The sequence below is a fragment of the Syngnathus scovelli genome, chromosome 15 (assembly GCF_024217435.2).
Source record: "Syngnathus scovelli strain Florida chromosome 15, RoL_Ssco_1.2, whole genome shotgun sequence".
NCBI lineage: Eukaryota > Metazoa > Chordata > Actinopteri > Syngnathiformes > Syngnathidae > Syngnathus > Syngnathus scovelli.
In genome coordinates this window covers 9,917,297-9,938,021 of record NC_090861.1, presented here as the reverse complement: position 1 = coordinate 9,938,021, position 20,725 = coordinate 9,917,297, and the positions used below count along the sequence as shown (strand labels likewise).

Below are 20,725 nucleotides of genomic sequence, written 5' to 3'. Positions count from 1 at the left end.
TCCCCGGAGGTGGCACTTCCAGCCACGGAGGTGAAAGAGAGCTCCGTAGAGTAGGACGGGGCGTCCGCAAAAGCCATGTCCGAGCCCCATCCAATGTCCCTGGACAGCCACCCGGCCGAGCGCCGGCCCCCGACTTCCATCCACGGAGGTGAAAGAAAGATCTGTAGAGCGGGCGTGCGTAAAAGCCAATAGTTTTTCAAACCTTCTGTGTCACTCCAAATCATTAAATCCTTCAAACTCTTCGTGTCACTTACAAACAAAACCGCTCATGATGCCGTGGGGCCCTTCGTCATCCCGTGATCGAATCTTTGTCCTTTATGTAAACAACAGCCGCGCTGCTGACGTCACTTGAAATTCAAATTACATTAATCCCTTGCTACATTGCGGTTCGTTTATCGTGGTTTCACTTTTTTTGGGGGGGGAATTTTGAAAATTTGTGAAAAGATTCACATTTAAGTCGCTCCTCAGTATAAGTCGCCCCCCCACCCAAACTATGGAAAAAAACGCGATTTATAGTCCAAAAAATACGGTAAATTTCACATTGTTTATTTTAAGGGCGAAACAACACAATACATTTCTTTACAATAAACCTGCCCCCACTAGTCTAAACACGGCATTCTGATTAGTACAGCTAAAGCTCGATTTTACTCAGACTTTGGGGTGCAGATTTTGGGAATCACGTTAACCCCGAAAGTGCGTTGTATAGAATTTTTTTTTTTTTTTTTTTTTTTTTTTTTTTTAGAAAGGCATGTTTTGAGGCAGAGGTCCTTTGTCATGTTAATTTACGTCAGCCATGTTGTTGGACAGCTAAGCCAGTGGTCCATTCGCTGTTTGTCACATCGAAGTCTGTTGATGTTTATATTAAAAGAGAAGCAATATGTAGATGACAATTTCATTTTCATGCAATGTGAATTGGATGGAAGAGAGGTTAAAGTTTACATATCACGTTTATAAATTCTTCCATTTTACATTTTACTCAATGAGTTGTGCTCTATATAAAGTGGAACAGCAAAGCTTTTGTCTGAATTCCTCATTTTGATAGCATCACAGGTCCCTCTTTTATACTTATTCCGAGGTGCAGCTCAGAGCAAGCCGTTTTAGTGCGGTCTCTTTAAATACAAATGAGATACTTCACACCCCACTCCCTCCAGGCCGCAAGATGTACGCCTCCCTTTCCGTCTGACATATTTGTAGTTTTTAGCCGAGGTAGCATTTATTTCCACCACAATCGTTTTGATTGATTAAAAGATGTCAACGGCAGAACACTTGTCCATACAACTATACATAACACGTAACAAAATAAATCGCCCCACAATATTTAGGAACACAATCACTGCAGTCAAGTTAACCAGTAAGCTAATGCTAATGTTAGCCAGAAGCTAACAAATGCATTTAACAAATTATTGCGTTCCCCAAGAATAATACAGTACCTTCGTTGCAATTCATCTGATACAACACACGGAAGCACACGGATCAAGCCGTCGGTCCATCTGTTCTCCATGACACTCAGAAAGTGAACTTCAGCTAACAATCCGAAAAATTAAACGCAATAACTTTTCTTAAAGTCTGTCAAACTTTGTTTGGGAAGCCGCCACGTACGCCAACATTTTAGCGCAAACAAGTGCCCGTGGTGGGTACGTGCACATCGAGCGAGCGTGGTCAGAGGTGCAATTTCCCTTCCTGGTTCGTTCTCCGCCAAGCACACAAATCAAGCAGGACGCCATGCCACCAAAAAAGAACACGGCACAGATGGAGGAGGTTGATGTTATTAAAAGGGCGCTGGATATGCTGATGGAGGAGGTTTTTTCAGCAGAAAACCATCATGAGCCTGGTGGAGGAAGTAAAAGCCTTGAGACTACAAATCACCGAGAGGGACAAGCGAATTAACTTGCTGGAGAATCGGGTGACCGATTTGGAGCAATACACCCGAATGAACGACATCATCATCACCGGCCTGGAAACAAAACCCCGTTCATATGCACGAGCAGTGACAACACGGAACCAAGAGGAGCCGAGTGAGGAGGATGTGACATCCGTTGAACTCCAGGTGATTGACTTTCTCAGCTCAATGCGGACATTGCAAGAATGGCCCGTCTGTTAAGAAAACAGAAGAAAATACAATCTACATGGACTTCAAACTGCAAAATATATATCAAACTAATTGGAACACCAGAACAAGCCAAAGTATTAGTCATCAAGGAACTGGAGGAGCTGAGCAAATACCTATAAAACACACAACACTAAGGTAAATACAAACCAGATTCATGACAACTCCTGATAACAAAAACACCTTAGAACTAGAAACCTGTGTATGTACAGAACATAAATCACAGGACATAGAATTTGATATTGATCCGGATAACAACCTACTCAATGATATAGGAAACAGCTGCATTTACTACACAGATGAGCGCTACAATTCAACTTTCCAATCAAAGCATAACATTTCAATCGCTTCAATAGTAAAAGCTTGTATGCCAACTTCCATAACATTAAAGAGTATCTGAAACAGTTTAAGAAGCCATTCAACATCATAGCAATCTCAGAGACATGGATAAACACTGACAGAGGTATGGATTCTGAGATGGAGGGTTATGAACTAAATCATATAGAGAGAATAAGAGTGGAGGAGGTGCGGCAATATATATGGACAAAGGACTGAGGTATAAGGTGGTGGAGAGTATGACATCACTTGTTGATAATCTGGTGGAATGTATCACAGTGTAAATTTGTATGGAAAGAACAAAAAATATAATTGTGAGCTGTGTACACAGAACTTCAGCATCAAGTATTGATACTTTCGAAAACTGGATGGAAAACATGTTATCTAGATCATTGCAGAAGACTTTGTTTTTCTGTGGGGATTTTAATATAGATTTATTAAATCCCAAAAAGCATAAAATGAAGGAAAATGTCTTATATACAATGTACACTATGGGTTAATACCCCCAAATCACCAAATTTAGTAGAATTACTTCTCATTGTGCTACATTAATAGATATTTACAAACAGTATAGAAAACAATGCAGAAAGTGGGCTTTTATATAATGACATCAGTGACCCTTTGCCTGTATTTATTGTCTTTCACTGTAACTACTGGAAACCCAAGGACATAAATCAGTTGAAATACAAATGTATAAGAACGGATGAAAACATACAAATATTTAAGAGTGCATTGTTGAAACAGGACTGTGATGTACTTTACGAGGAAGGAGTTATTGACATAGCATACAGTAGATATATAAATATCTTAAAAACATTATATGATAAAACCTGTCCTGTAAAGAAATACAGGGTTGGACAAAAAGAGGCAAACAGCCCATGGAATTAAAAGGATTAAAAAATGCCTGCAAAAAGAAGAACATGCTGTATAAACAATTAATAAAAAAACAATCTATAGAGACAGAAATTAGATATAAAAAATAAAAAAATAAATTAACCAGCATTATGAGGACATGTAAGAAGGAATATTATAATAAAACTTTAGATAGTAATAAAAATAATATGAAGGGGATGTGGACGGTACTAAACTGTGTTATTAGGAATGGAGCTAAAAACAAAAACACAAGCTACCCTGATTATTATATTGAAAATGACCGATCAATACACAATATGAAAGAGGTGGTAAATGGATTTAATATTTTTTTGTAAATGTAGGACCAGAGCTGGCAGGAAAATTACAGGATCCAGACAGACTCAGGGGGAATAGAGGCTACTCAATGAAAGAGAAATGCTAAATCTATATTTCTTGGTGCGGTTAGCACAAAAGAAGAAATAGAGATTGTAATCAGAAGTGAAAGCAAAACCTCTACTGATTACAATGATATTGATGTGTATAATAAGAAACGTTATTGATGAAAGTGCAGAACCATTTACTCACATTTGCAATGTCTTTTACGTCTGGTAAATTTCCAAATAACATGAAAATAGCTGAAGTTATACCTCTATAAAATTTTGGGATAGACACCATTACACGAATTACAGGCCAGTATCTCTACTCTCTCAGTTCTCCAAAATCCTTGGAAAACTGTCCACGGAAAAACCAGACAAGTTCATTGAAAAAAACAAGCTTTTAGCTGACAGTCAATATGCATTCCGGAAGGACAGATCAACAACAATGGCACTAATGGATCTTAGAGAGGACATCACAAATGGCATAGATAATAAAAAACAAGTTATGGGGACCTTCATAGATCTAAAGAAAGAATTTGACACAATAAATCATGGCATTCTATTCAACAAATTGGAGAGATATGGCATGAGAGGGGTTGGTCTGGACTGGGTGAGGAGCTACTTAAGCAACAGGCAGCAATTTGTAAAAATTGGAGATCATGTAGCTGACTTATTGCCCATAACATGTGGAGTACCTCAAGGGTCTCTCCTTGGTCCTAAACTGTTTATAATCTATATCAATGACTTATGTAATGTATTATAATAAAATGCATTTTATTTGCTGATGATACAAGCATCTACTGCGCTGGGCAGAATTTACAGCTTATGGAAACGATCACAACAGAAATGAATAAATTAAAACGGTGGTTTAATGTAAACAAATTGTCACTGAATTTGAGTAAAACACAATACATATTATTTGGAAAATTTAAATCAAGTCCTCATTTGGAAGTGAAAATTGACAATGTTATTATAAAAAGAGTTTCTGAAATAAAATTCCTGAGTGTGATTGTTGACAATAAAATCTGCTGGAAATCACATATTAATCATGTAAAAACAAAAATGTCAAAAATTATTGCAGAAGACTCCAGATCCCTACGTATTATCTATAATGCACTCATATTGCCATATCTGAGCTACTGTGTGGAAATATGGGGTAACACCTATAAGTCCAACCTACAGCCATTGTGTATGTTACAGAAAAGAGCAATACGAATAATCAATAACAAGGGATATCGGGAGCATACAAACGCACTGTTCATAATAACACAAACTTTGAAATTGGAAGATCTGATCAAACACAAGACAGCTCAAATTATGTACAGAGCAAGATATAACCTTCTTCCAAGTGGGATACAAAATGTCCATCCATCCATCCATTTTCTGAACCGCTTAGTCCCCACGGGGGTCGCGGGCGTGCTGGAGCCTATCCCAGCCGTCATCGGGCAGTAGGCGGGGGACACCCTGAACTGGGACAATTTGGAGTCTTCAATCGGCCTACCAAGCATGTTTTTGGAATGTGGGAGGAAACCGGAGTGCCCGGAGAAAACCCACGCGGGCCCGGGGAGAACATGCAAACTCCACACAGGGAGGGCTGGAGGTGGAATCGAACCCGCACCCTCCTAACTGTGAGGCGGACGTGCTACCCAGTGCGCTACCGAGCCGCCGGATACAAAATGTGTTTATGGAAAGGCAGGGTGGGTATAATTTGAGAGGGGAGCTGATTTTTAAGCGAGTAAAAAAGCAAAAACAAACACAAGGTGTTGCATACTTATATGGCAATGTCTGCAAAACAATTTAAGCAATCAGCATCTCTCTTTGTCTCTATGATAAAAACAGGAAACTTGACGTTTTCTTGCCGCTCCATCTGAGAGTGTAAAACTGTGGTCAGGCATGTTGTTTCTACGAATTGTCTTGGTAGACGTTCTCTTAAACGTTCTCTGCTTGCAGAGTTGCAAGCTGGTAGCTGCGTCCTGCCTGACCCAGCCATCACCTCTCTCGTGACCCAGCTGTAACCTTTCTTTTCTGTAGCACAACATAAAAAACAGCAAAGCCAAACAGCAAGGATATATTGCAGTAATATTGCAGTAAGCATTGATTAGAGAACGCATGATGACATATATATACATTTTTCTAACAGTTTTTTTTTCAGTTTGTTGTTTTTTTGTTTTTTGTTTGTTTCATAGAGCGCTCTAAAATCAGCAGAAAGCTGACGCTAATGCTATGAAAACTGGGGCATCAGAGACACGCAATAATCCATCCATCTATCATCCATCCATTTTCTTCAAACTCCACACAGGGAGGGTCGGAGGTGGAATCGAACCGGCACCCTCCTAACTGTAAGGCGGACGTGCTAACCAGCAATACGCAATAATCCATCCATCCATCCATCCATCCATCCATCCATCCATCCATCCATCCATCCATCCATGCGTGCTGGAGCCTATCCCAGCCGTCATCGGGCAGTAGGCGGGGGACACCCTGAACTGGTTGCCAGCCAATCGCAGGACACACAGAGACGAACAACCATCCGCACTTGCACACACCAAGGGGCAATTTGGAGTGCTCAATTGGCCTACCAAGCATGCTTTTGGGATGTGGGAGGAAACCAGAGTGCCCGGAGAAAACCCACGCGGACACGGGGAGAACATGCAAAGTCCACACAGGGAGGGCCGGAGTTGGAATCGAACCCACACCCTCCTAACTGTGAGGCGGACGTGCTTGCCAGTGCACCACCGAGCCACCCTACACACAATAATATGAAAGTGAAATACTGTGTTATTTTTGCGTCATCTTTACTGTGTCCGTCGTTTCTATAGATTCCATAGAAGGAACTGAGCCATCAATGAAACGAAATCTTTTGGCGAATCCTTCCCAATACTGACAAAAGATTTCTGAAACACTCGTCCTTGAACAAGCAGGACTTTGCCCACAGATCTTAGAACACTGCTTGAAAAATGAAATTTGACCAGGCACTTCTTTGAGGTTCTGATGCTGGGGGACGGTGCACTGAGTTGTGCTGTTTGATGCATCCATCAACAGAACATTTCAATCTCTCCAATTACGTATCCTTGAGTTGTTTGGACTACAAAAGTCTCTCGAGTAATAAAGATGGCGGATTTGCGAAACCATTTGGCCACACCCATTACCTTGTTTGGTAGTCCCGCCCCAAAGGATGTGACGTAATAGATAAAAATAAAATCTGAAATAGAAAATGGAGAAAACTGAACGGAGTGAAAAATAGCCCCTAAACAGATCATTAAAGTATCTCTGCAACACCTGGAGGGATAAATTACACTTTTCCACAATCTTGGAGACTCCAAGTACACAATAAAGTTAATATAAAAGCAAAAAAGGTGGATTTTCCTTGATATGTGCAGCCACCATGCTCTTTGCTCCCCTGAAAAAAAAAAAAAAACCTCAGAAGTGATTTAATGGTATTTGGGGACAGAGTGGCGGTGGACTTACTGAACACCCACTTTTTGGGACATGGTCTGCTTGATTGACACATCAGCCTGACTACGTCAGAGAAGGAAGTGAAGGCATTTTACTCGTTTTCTGGCTTGCTTACTATCCTTAGTCAATTTGCTGTTGTTTTGGAATAGCGAAGATGGTTCATTTTTCATTATCTCGCCCAGTTTATGTATTTTTTATCAGGAAAATTAAAAGAGAAAAATTCACATATACATCTCTACTTATGACAATTTCAAAATATCACAAGATTTTTACCTTGACATGGCTGATTTAAGAGCAAGAAATGAGCAGCCACTCTTCAGCTCAAGTGCCTGTCACATCTGTCTATTTCTTTTCACCAGTCACCAACATATGCAAACGCGATAGGTTACGAGAGGCTTTTGTTAGGTGAATTGTTTATAACGGTATTTTGGGACAGAGTGTCAGTGGATTTACTGACGCCCACTTTTTAATTGACACATCAAAGTTACTCTGTCAGAGAAGGCAGCAAAGGCTTGTTTTCTAGCTTCCTTATTATGCTTAGTCAACATCCTGTTGTTTTAGAATGGACTATTTTTTTAACATTTAAGGCAGCAAAATGCCTAATAAATGCATTGTGGCTGGGTGTAGCAGCACACCAAAAGAAGGGATCAATGTGTACATCTATTCTCGAAAAATGAAAAAATTAAGCTTGTCGCTCATCAAAGAGGCTTTCCGGGGGCGGCATCAGCTGGCCCGCTACTCAGCAAGGAGGCTCCCCGTGTACTGTGTGGGCTATATCCCAATTTAATTTGGGATATATAGAACTGCAAGACAAGTCTTGGAAGTGGACTTGCTGGAAAAATTGGAAGCACCGGACTTCCAGCAAGAAGGCTGACCCTTCAGCTGAGTGTGGACGTTTAAGCACCGCTTTTTCGGATAGGTGAAGGTGGGGGTACCCCATACATGGATTTCAAGGTGAGTTAAATGAACCCTTACAACCTAGTAGTTATACATTAAATTGAAATACAATATACTACATAATGACCTATGAACAATTCATCTTACATGAAGCCCCTTGGATTGCGTTTGCGTATCTTGGTGACTGATGAAAGGAAATATACAGACATGACAAGGCACTTTAGCTACAGAGAGGCGGCACATTTCTTGCTCTTAAGTCAGCCTCGGAAAAGCAAATCGTTTTATGCGGTTATCAGACATTGAGATGGGCCTAAGTAGAGATGTCCACATTCATTTTGATCCCTGTTATATTGTCATAAGCAATGCCTGAACAATGATTTCCAATAGGGAAATTGTGATTGCTTCCTTCAGTGTCGTCATCAACCAGGACATGGGGGGTGGCCATATTCCTCATTAAAATGGCCGTTCCTGAAGCCATTAAATACTTCATTATTCCTCCAAATTTGAAAACTTGTTTCATTTTCTTGATAAAAAAACAAAACAAAACAAAACAATTTAGGGTAGTAAGTGAAAAATGCTGGGAGGGGCCAAAAAGGTCAGGTGCAGAGTGAGCTGGGCGGCGGCCAAAGGCGGGGACTTTGGTGGTCAGATCCTCGGTTACAGAAGCTGGCTCTAGGGACATGGACTCTCACCTCTCTGGCAAGAAAGGAGCCTGATCTCTCTTCCATTTCGGAGTTGCCCACGGTGAGAGGTGCCGAGCAGGTGTGGGCATACTTTGAGTCTTCCATTCCTAGACGCCTGCACATTGGGGTTCACCCCAGTGAACGAGAGGGTAGCTGTCAGGTCTAAGCACCATCAGACATTTATTTACACACTGAAACAAAGAGGAGAAGACAGCCAGCATATGTTTTACTCGCGAGGAGAACTAACAGAGAGCGCTTCAGTTACATTCTCTATCAGTTCTGAAGTCTTTCTGTTTTGTCTCCTCTTTTTAATGTTTAAGTTACCCTGGTTACAAAGGCGTTGCTACAGTAAAGGGAGGGGAGTTCGTGGCTGTAGCCACGCTGTTCAGCTAATGAATGTAGTGCGGTGCAAGCCGACAGGAGCCTTGGCCTTTCTGTAACCTTAGCAGTTAGTTGTAGTTTCTGTCCTGTTCCTCGTCAGCCGGTTGGCTTCTCCACCATTGGCTGACACTTCCTCGGCTGTGATTATGGAGATATCTTGAAGCGTGCTGTTTTCCTGTGGAACAATGCAACAATTGCTAAGTTTCTTTTCTTGTCAAACTAACAAAACACACAGTAATAATATTGAGTAAATATGGGACAACTTTTGTGCAAGTACTTCAAGAGATAATAAGTAAATGTGGGATAACTTATGTGCAACTACTTAAACATTGAGTAAATATGGGCTAACCTATATGCAACTTCTTCAACAGATATGTCTTTTCTATAACACTTATCAAAGAAAAACAGTCCCGGTACAACAATCTATGGATAAGAGCTACAGGGGTGACTTAGAGTGAAAGAAGTTCTCTTGAACTAAACAGAGAACTTTGTTGGTGCAAGGGAGTTCTGCTCATAACTAATGAGGGCCTTTAGCAGGGATGGCCAACAAAACAAGAAAGGAAGGTGAGAGCCACATGTATGACTGGGTGTGAAAGGAATTCTCTGGAGCTAGACAGAGAGCTTTGTTAGAGCAAGGGAGTCCAACTCGTAAATTATAAGGGCTTCTGTCAGGGTGACCAATGCTCCACCATCCAATTATTCCAACAGTAGCCTCCCTCCGCCTTCGGGTGGGGAGTCGGGTCCTGACTGTTGGTTGTGTCTATGCACCAAACAGCAGCTCAGAGTACCCACCCTTTTTGGAGTCCTTGGAAGAAGTGCTGGAGAGCGCTACTTCTGGGGACTCCATCGTTCTGCTGGGTGACTTCAATACTCACATGGGTAATGACAGTGAGACCTGGAAGGGCGTGATTGGGAGGAACGGCCCCGCCGATCTGAACCCAAGCAGTGTTCTATTATTGGACTTCTGTGCTCGACATGGATTGTCCGTGGGATAGTGGGAATGTAATTTCGATTTCTTTGTGTGTCTTGGCATATGAAGAAATTGACAATAAAGCAGACTTTTACTTTGATAATGAACACCATGTTCAAACATAAGGGTGTCCATGTGTACACTTGGCAGCAGGACACCCTCGGCCTCAGTTCGATGATTGAGTTTGTAGACTGTTAGGTTCAGATTCAGCAAAAGGATCAGCAGACAAAACCAGTGAGACAGAATGTTGATCTTTTCTCGCGAGGAGTGCATCCAGACTTACAGCAATCCAAAATACACTAAAGGTCTTGTTTACACTCCTCTCTTTTTATTTAGGAATGCCCTACCTACAATGTGAGACTAGCCCCTGATAGGTGGGGGGGAAAGCGTGGGCTTTGTCTCATGAGTGAAGAAACGAGATTCTATGTGAAACTAGAAGTCGCGGACAGGATCCCATGAGAAACGAAAAGTGAATGTTATGGGAAACAAAGTAGTCATGTGAAAAGAGTGCATAGACAAAATGACATGTGCAGACATCAACAACTTTCTTGGATTCCCAGATGTGTAGAAGGTCAGGAAGCTCCAGACAGCATCGTTTGACTTGCTGTGGACTGGGTGATGTCTGCAAGAAGAAACAGCAAGCATTCTGCGCAATAACTTTATTAATAAGTACTCATTAGGGAACGCATGATAACATATATATACAATTTATCTAACATAGACGTGTCATCAGATTTGCGGCCACAGAGTTTCCGGCCTCTATCTTAGAGATAGGGCGAGAAGCTGGGTCATTCAGAAGAGACTTGGAGTTGGGCCGCTGCTCCCCGGGGATGCCGGGCAAATCCCACCGGCAGGAGACCCCGGGGACAACTCAGGACACACTGGAGAGACTATGTCTCTTGGCTGGCCTGGGAACGTCTTGGGATCCCCCAGGATGAGCTGGACGAAGTGGCTGTCGAGAGGGAAGTCTGGGCATCCCTCCTAAAACTGCTGCCCCCGCAACCCGATAAATGGTAGAAGATAGATGGTTGGATGGATGTGAAAAACGGACCATCGTCTCTTTTGTGACTCTTTAAGCAGCAACAATCCCCCATTTGTAATCATCTCACAGCCATATGCTGTCGACTGAAAGTGACATCACAAGCTGTGTCCAAATTCACAGGCTCCGTCCTCCAAGACGAATTCAAAGGGGTACTTTGCAGCCCTGGAAGCTCTGCCTCTGACGACCGCATAAGCCATGGCAAATTTGGACAGGCTAGCTGCGTACAAATTAATAGGCAGCGTACTTCAACACACAATATGATGGTGACAAATTCACGCAGCCTTCGACAACCAGCTGTCGAATCTGCCCATGTTTCTATCGGGATAGGCCGTGGGTTAAGGCTATGAAAATGTGACCTTTGCAACATTCATTGCCTTGCTCTTCTTCTACGCTGTCCTCCCCTCTTCTTTGACGTTTAACCCGTCACCCGAAGGCATCACGTTTTGTCCAGCATTGATACATCACTTGTGTCTGGAACTTCAAAGCAGAATACTGGAAAACTGGAAATACCGAACACGTGCGTACAAGACCATTTCTTTTTCGTTTCCGACAGACTGGATGTGTGGGCGTGTCAAATGCATTGCTGTAGTAGAAGAGTGGCGCATTGTGGGCATCACAAAAGTCTGGTACAAGCAGCCGTCACGCTAAATATTTTTTTAACGACGTGGAAAAGACGAGTCAACTAGAATCTGAACAAATATACATTTCCATTATGAAACTGCTGGCTAAATGGCATAAATTTCGATACATTAACCAAAAACCTAATTTATATATGTTACTATTGGTCGATCTACAAATTCCAAAGCACACAAAACGTTGTATTTGAGCACTGAGTTTCCAGGTCTCAGGTCAGAACCAATCACGGCTCACCATTTTTCTGAAGCCGAGCCAGGATTTCATTCATGAAGCACACTTCAATAAAAATGTGCATTTCAAATTTTCTTTTCTTGGTGTAGTCTAATGATGAGTCATGCGCCACAATTTTGTAATACCCTAGAATTTAAATTCATTTTTTGCGGACGTTTATTGGATATGAGATTTAATTGCGATAAATTAGATTACCGTATTTTTTGGACTAAAAGTCGCTCCGGAGTACAAGTCGCATCAGCTATTAAATGCACAATATAGGGGAAAAAAACATATAAGTCTCCGTGTCCGGAGTTTAAGACGCATTTTGGGGGAAATGTATTTGACAAAATCCAACACCAAGAACAGACATGAACCAGCAACAACAGGCTAACGATACGGTATGCTAATGTGACAAACACAAACGAGGAGCTGAGAACGGGCCTGATGTAATATTAACAGTTATTCAAATAACTATAACATAAATAACACATTTATGAAACCATCTGTGTCACTCCAAATCATTAAATCTATTGATCGAATTTGTCGTCCTTTCTGTAAACAACGCCGCGTGTGCGGCGTGCCACTGACGTCGGACTCGTCGTCAGTTGCAGTTCAAATTATTCCACAGGCCCATATAACAATGAACTATAAAATGAAATGAACTATAAACTATATATCTAATAACAATAATATAAACAACAATTTTATTGAACCATCCGTGTCACTCCAAATCTTTAAATCCATCGGAATCTTCGTCTTGTGTCACTTACAAAAAAAACACAGCTGTTGACGCCGGAAGGAACTACGTGCGCCGCTAACGTCAGACTAGCTATATCAAATAATGTAATATAAACAACAATTTTAATGAACCATCCGTGTCACTTCAAATCATTAAATCCATCGGAATATTCATCCTCTGTGTCAAAAAAAAAACAGCTGTTGATTCCGGCCTTCCGTGCGCCGCTGACGTCAGCCTCGTCGTCAGCCTCGTCGTCAGTTGCGGCTCCAATTATTTCACAGATCTATAACTATATTGTAGCGTTACCAAAGTACCAGGCAAGACGTGCCTGCCAGGCAAGACCCCCCCCCCGCTGCCTTCTCCGGAAGTCAGTGAATGGAACTCATTGTCAGTGAGGCTCCAATTATTCTACAGCCATAGTATGCCCTCATGCGGTTTAAAGTGAAAATAACGTGAAGTGAGCAACTATACTAGTAAGTAATGTGTTAATGATCAAGTAAAAATGTGTGAAAAATTTCACATTTAAGTCGCTCCTGAGTATAAGTCGCCCCCCGACGCAAACTATGAAAAAAATCGCGACTTATAGTCCGAAAAATACGGTAATTACAAAACCGCTAATTTTTTTAATCACCTTACAGAACTACTTTTTATATATGGTACCAGTTCATAGTGCATGTCAGAGCACAAACCAAATATAACGCAAATAAATTCTCTGTAGACCTCCAAGACTGGGTTGTCTTGAGACACAAATCTGGGGAAAAGTAAAGAAAATGTTCAGATGGTATAAATGTTGAGGTGAGAAGATTGGCCTCCATCATTCATCAATGGAAGAAGCAACACTTCCTGGAGCTGGCTGCCCATCTAAATGAAGCAATCAGGGGAGCCTTAGTCAGGGAGGTGACCGAGAAACCGACGGTCACTCTGTCAGAGCTCCAGCAGTCCTTTTTGGGGAAAAAACTTTCCAGAATTAAAACCCTCTGCAGCACTCCACCACTCAGACCTGTACAGTAGACTGGCCAGACAAAAGCCACTCTTTAGTAAAAAACCCAAGGCAGTCTGCTTGGAGTTTGCCCAAAGGCATTTGAAGGACTCTCTGGCTATAAGAAATACAATTATCAGGTCTTATGAGACAAAGATTTAACTATTTGGCATGAATGCCAAGTGACATGATAGAGGAAGCCACACACCTGACCAACACTATCCTACTGTGAAGCATGGTAGTGCAGCATCATGCTGTGGAGATGTTTTTCAGCTGGAGGACGTGGGGGACAAGTCATAAATGAGGATAAGATAAATTGGGTGAAAACCTTCTCCAGAGTGCTCAGGACTGGGGTGAGGGTTTTCCTTCCAACAGGACAATGACCGTGAATGGCTTCAGGAGGACTCTGTGATTGTCCTTGATTTGACTTTAATCAAACCTGAAACATGAAGCATAAAAGATAAACAGCCTGTCTCCCATTTTGGGAGAGGGAAATCTGGGCTTCACTGTTCGAGTTGATGCCCATGCGATCCATCCCGGGATAAATGTAAAGATTAAAGAATGGAACTTAAAAACTCAGTGATGTAATACAAGTAATACAAGTGATAATACTGTACAATGAAATATATGTGCTCTCACTTTAGGTACATTGACTAGGGGGTTATTGTACTGGGTAATTTTTCAAAGATATCCTTTGAACTGTCGTTTTTTTAAGGTTCCATCATTATTATAATTTTTTTTCTTTGTCCCCCTTTAATCAAAGTGCCTTGTGTAGGGAATTATGTCTGATTTGTCTGCATCGCAGGTTAAAATTTTAATGCTGTCTTTTATTATCTAATAGACCGCATGGAGACAGCCAATAAGCAGCTAACTGCTCAAGAATCTGATGGATCAGAAGACACCCTTAAGACCATATCCCAACTGCTTGCACAGAGTAAGAAGAAATACACAGTCACACATAAACCCAATCACACACACCTACCTTCTTTCTCTTTCACACATGCACACAAATAATAATAGTGTGGTCTCTTCGCTCTGAAGCTTCTCTTTTTTCACCAGCAAGCGAGCATGTCATGTCTACCAAGTCTGAAGCTCAAACGGAATGCTCGTTTTGTTAAATCCGCACTTATCGACCGTAAGTGACCCGACCCTCCGTTTAAAGGGTTAATTTCCCCTTCGACCCCGCTGCTGTAATGCAGCCCTCATAGGGAGACGAGAGTTTCCAGGTCGGGGCGGGGAAAGATTCGTCCGAGTCTAACCGCCTCTAAGATATCAATTCGGACAGAATTAATTTATTCTTTTTAGGATGCCAATCCCTTTGAAGTCACTCTGAAACCGGTGCAGAGTAACCACTTGAGGCCCGGAATCAAGGTGACCGCGCCCTTTTTACCAGCGGCTCCTTCCCCATTTTTGATTTGAAGCATTTGTTATAGCTCGGATAAATGTATCTGTCTTGGGTAAGACCGAAGGGATTCGTTGATTTACTAGAGCGCACTCACCCTAGCTGAGCTCAAGATAACTACTTCGAACCAGATCTGACAATTCCTGATGTTAAGGATTAAAGCTGTCTTCACTTTAAAAAGAATTGAACGCATTTAAAGAATAACTATTATAGGGAAATAAAGACATTTTAAAGTTCTAATTACTGCATATAAAACCACGCTCAACATAGTTAATACGAAATAATCGATAACCGAATTAAGGATTAAGAAGAAATTTAATGAATAAGCAAGAAAAAGAATTACACGTCGAAAAAAAACAACACTCACCCTCTCAGAACAAAAGAGAAGACAAAAGGTCTAAAATCCTATTTGGTTGAACAAGTCGAGTGATCGGCTCTCCTTTGTTCCAAAATCCGAATTCTGTTTAAAAAACAGTAAAGGTCTGGCCATGAGGAGCTTAGCCAACGCCTTAACATTGGCATCTTCCCCTTTTTGCCTGAAGCGGCTGTCTCCTCTGCCTTCCTCAAAGCTTAAAATTTGACAAAGTCCAATTCGAAGCTTAAAATTTGACAAAGTCCAATTTGAAGACTCTGGAAATTCATCTTAGTAGATTTTGGTCCAATCTCAAAAAGAATGAACAATCCATCTTCGTCTAAACGGCGTTCTTTACTCCGGACAGCGTCACGGCCATCGCCCTGACGAGGAAGAACCGCCTCGCTCTGTGTCAAAACAACATACGTATTTATAGGCTTCTGGCATTACCTCATCGGAATTACCTCAGGTGAGGTGGCCTTTCTGGAAGTTTCGAGAATGTTCCTTAGCTGATCCCTGTCTAGGTCAGCTGGAAACCACTGGTTGTCATGGCAACCTTGCTTAAAGCAGCAACCACTACGCATTACTGTATTCCGCCACCGGATGCAGCTGTTTCCTGTTTTGCTCGTTCTTTCACTATTAGCCCTTGATGTTTCCTCTCAACTTAATACTTCAATAATAATTCAGGTATGGATGGAACACCAATGTTAAATACAGGTTGGACAAAACATTGCAACAATAATAACATATATCTTGTCTAGTAAAGATCAATCTTAACACATAATCATACTTAACCATAATAATGGGTTCTTCTAACTTTAACATATATCCATCCATCCATCCATTTTCTGAACCGCTTAGTCCCCACGGGGGTCGCGGGCGTGCTGGAGCCTATCCCAGCCGTCATCGGGCAGTAGGCGGGGGACACCCTGAACTGGTTGCCAGCCAATCGCAGGGCACACAGAGACAGACAACCAATCTCACTCACACTCACACCTAGGGACAATTTGGAGTCTTCAATCAGCCTACCAAGCATGTTTTTGGAATGTGGGAGGAAACCGGCGTGCCCGGAGAAAACCCACGCGGGCCCGGGGAGAACATGCAAACTCCACACAGGGAGGGCCGGAGGTGGAATCGAACCCGCACCCTCCTAACTGTGAGGCGGACGTGCTACCCAGTGCGTCACCGAGCCGCCCACTTTAACATATATATATATTGATATTGCTCAAGCTGTTACATCTTAAAATTATGGCATAGCAAACTCATATTCTAAAAGTGTGCGTTGCTACGTGTTTGAACAGGTCATGTCCTCCCAATTGCTTACAATTTAATTTATTAGATTTGTTAGTTTCCATCAGGTCACCCCTATGTCAAGCTTTAACACCATCTCCTGGTGAACTTTTAGAACTACTAATTTTGGGATAGCCAATGTGCCTGGGCCAAATTCGATACCCAATTTTACACCATCTTGTACCACCATGCCACTTGACATGTTGCAGTTACAGACTCGTTCTTGATAAACGTTTCCACAATGAAAGTACGATGCTCACCGGTCCAATTCATGTTAGCAACTGAAATGAAGCAAAATAACATTATTCGAAAAATAAATAAAATGAAAATGAAAATGAAACGAAACAAAACAAAACAAAACAAAATGGCGTTATATGTACTTTTAGAAAATATAAAATACTCTTTTGTTTCTTTAATTTATTTGCATTTTATTAAACCTACAAATGTGTGAGATCATTTTGCCGGACCCTGTACTATCAATGTCTTTAACTGAGAACATTTTAGTCAAAGACCCACTATTACAAACAGATGCTCTTGCATTGCTGAGAAACGAAACAATCCACAAAAAGAGGTCTCACTGACATTTTTCATCTCAATGGTTTTAACAATTTGCACTATGAAATTGATGATAATAAACCAACTTTTTGAACAAATATGATCTTTCAATAACATTTTAATTGGCATAATACTTGTGAAATATTAGCACCTCTTCACCAGGAGACATGACAGTGCTCGAGTTGAGGTCCCTGATGTTTCATTAACATCCATCCATCCATCCATCCATCCATCCATCCATCCATCCATCCATCCATCCATCCATCCATCCATCCATCCATCCATCTATCCATCCATCCATCCATCCATCTACCTCCGCTTATCCGGGGTCGGGTCGCGGGGGCAGCAGCTTTAGGAGGGACTCCCAGACTTCCCTCTCCCCAGCCACTTCATCCAGCTCATCCCGGGGGATCCCAAGATGTTCCCAGGCCAGCTAAGAGACATAGTCTCTCCAGCGCGTCCTGGGTCGTCCACAGGGTCTCCTACCGGTGGGACATGCCCGGAACACCTCCCCAGGGAGGCGTTCAGGAGCCATCCTGATGAGATGCCCGAGCCACCTCATCTGGCTCCTCTCAACGTGGAGGAGCAGCGACTCTACTCCGAGTCTCTCCCAGATGACCGAGCTTCTCACCCTATCTCTAAGGGAGAGCCCGGACATCCTGCGGAGGAAACTCATTTCGGCCGCTTGTATCCGGGATCTCGTTCTTTCGGTCACGACCCATAGCTCGTGACCATAGGTGAGGATAGGAGCGTAAATCGATCGGTAAATTGAGAGCTTTGCCTTTTGGCTCAGCTCTCTCTTTACCACGACGGACCGGTACAGAGTCCGCATTACTGCAGACGCTGCACGATCCGCCTGTCGATCTCGCGCTCCATCCTCCCCTCACTCGTGAACAAGACCCCAAGATACTTGAACTCCACTTGGGGCAGGATCTCATCCCCGATCCGGAGAGGGTATTCCACCCTTTTCCGACTGAGGACCATGGACTCGGATTTGGAGGTGCTGACCCGGCTGCGAAACACTCGAGTGAGAGCTGGAGATCACGGCTTGAAGAAGCCAAGAGCACCACGTCGTCTGCAAAAAGCAGAGACGCGATGCTGATGTCCCCAAACCGGACACCCTCAACGCCTCGGCTGTGCCTAGAAATTCTGTCCATAAAAGTTATGAACAGAATCGGTAACAAATGGCTGCCTTGACGGAGTCCAACCCTCACTGGGAACGAATCTGACTTACTGCCGGAAATACGGACCAAACTCTGGCATCGGTGATACATGGACCGAACCGCCCTTATCAGTTGGCTCGGCACCCCGTACTCCCAAAGCACCCTCCACAGAAACTCCCGAGGGACACGGTCGAACGCCTTCTCCAAGTCCACAAAACACATGTGGACTGGTTGGGCGAACTCCCATGCCCCCTCGAGGATCCTGCCGAGGGTGTAGAGCTGGTCCACTGTTCCACGGCCAGGACGAAAGCCACTCTGTCACGAATCGGAGTGGAAATGGAGCAGGGCGACCAAGTGCAGCTTCGACCAGGGTTTATTGGCGGAACTCAAAATACAGACTCGGTAAACTGACATAACTCACTAACAAAACCTAACAACAACAGCAATGGGAACCAAAAAGACATCATGACATAAATAATGATCCGACAGGGAGTGACACACAGACAGGACTTAAATACAAGACGGGTAACAAGAGGCAGGTGACTGAGATTACAATGATTGTGAGGTAACTCAGGAGGGGAGGGGCGAGTACACCGACACGGACAGAAACCATGACAACCTACATATGAAACAACCAGGGACGAGTCGTGACACACACTGCTCCTCCTGAATCCGAGGTTCGACCTCCCGACGGATTCTCCTCTCCAGCACCCCTGAATAGACCTTACCAGGAAGGCTGAGGAATATGAGTCCCCTGTAATTAGAACACACCCTCCGGTCCCCTTTCTTAAAGAGGGGAACCACCACCCCAGTCTGCCAATCCAGAGGCACCATCCCCGATGTCCACGCAATGTTGTAGAGGCATGTCAGCCATGACAGCCCCACAACATCCAGGGCCTTTAAGAACTCCGGGCGGATCTCATCTACCCCTGGGACCTTGCCCCCAAGGAGTTTTTTAACTACCTCAGTGACTTCGACCCCAGAGATTGGAGAGTCACCTCAGAGTCTCCATTTCCTGCTTCCACAATGGAAGGCGTGTCGGTGGAATTGAGGAGGTCTTCGAAGTATTCTCCCCACCGACTCACGACGCCCCGAGTCAAGGTCAGCAGCACGCCATCTCCACACTAAACAGTGTTGACGGTGCACTGCTTCCCCCTCCCGAGACGCTGGATGGTGGACCAGAATTTCCTCGAAGCCGTCCAGAAGTCATTCTCCATGGCCTCGCCAAACTCCTCCCACGCCCGGGTTTTTGCCTCGGCAACCGCCGAAGCCGCGTTCCACTTGGCCATCCGGTACCTGTCAGCTGCCTCCGGAGTCCCGCAGGCCAAAACGGCCCGGTAGGACTCCTTCTTCAGCTTGACGGCATCCCTCACCGCCAGTGTCCACCAGCGGGTTCGGGGATTGCCGCCACGACAGGCACCAACAACCTTACGGCCACAGCTCCGGTCGGCTGCCTCAACAATGGAGGCGCGGAACATGGTCCACTCGGACTCAATGACGTGGGAAAAGCTCTGCCGGAGGTGGGAGTTGAAGCTCTTCCTGACGGGATTCTGCCAGACGTTCCCAGCAGACCCTCACAGAGCGTTTGGGTCTGCCAGGTCAGACCGGCATCTTCCCCACCATTGGAGCCAACCCACCACCAGGTGGTGATCAATTGACAGCTCCGCCCCTCTCATCACCCGAGTGTCCAAAACATGCAGCCGCAAATCCAATGACACGACTACAAAGTCGATCATCGAACTGCGTCCTAGGGTGTCCTGGTGCCAAGTGCACACATGGACACCCTTATGCTTGAACATGGTGTTCATTATTGACAATCCGTGTCGAGCACAGAATTCCAATAATAGAACACCGCTTGGGTTCAGATTGGGGGGGCCATTCCTCCCAATCACGCCCTTCCAGGTCTCACTGTTATTGCCCACATGAGCATTGAAGTCACCCAGTAGAACAATGGAGTCCCCAGAAGGAGCGCCCTCCAGCACTTCCTCCAGGCACACCAAGAAGGGTGGGTACTCTGAGCTACCGTTTGGTGCATAGACACAAACAACAGAATTGAGATTATTATTCAGATGAATTGGACCCGCTTTCATGGTAAAAACATATGAGATATTGATAAAGACGTCAAAGACGCTCAAAGACTGTCCATAGCCAATTGACAAGTTCAGTCTCTCACAGCTTTATAGGGGGAAAAAAAAACCAACTATTTATTTCATTCAGTTCATTCAGATTCCAGGCGTCGTAAATCATCATACATCATCTATACACACTGTAATACCCATGTCGAGATGTGCAACA

At 43.5% G+C, this 20,725-nt stretch overlaps 1 protein-coding gene across 20 annotated transcripts in view; it reads left to right on the top strand.

Moving 5' to 3' along the window:
- Nucleotides 1-20,725, top strand: part of amot (angiomotin) — a 152,005-nt gene that overhangs the window by 67,773 nt on the left and 63,507 nt on the right. For 16 of the 20 annotated variants that reach the window (XR_007486410.1, XR_007486411.2, XR_007486412.1 and 13 more), the window contains one exon: nt 14,510-14,602. The exons of 1 other annotated variant lie outside the window; for it this stretch is intronic. Coding sequence is in view for 14 of the 19 variants with exons in the window: in XM_049743172.1 (XP_049599129.1) it covers nt 14,510-14,602 (93 nt within the window). In the remaining 5 variants the exon portion in view is untranslated. Of the gene's footprint in view, nt 1-1,813; nt 2,048-14,509; nt 14,603-14,626; nt 20,436-20,725 lie in introns of those variants that run through there. 3 more of the 20 variants (XM_049743185.2, XM_049743179.1, XM_049743187.2) reach the window with 3 other exon arrangements.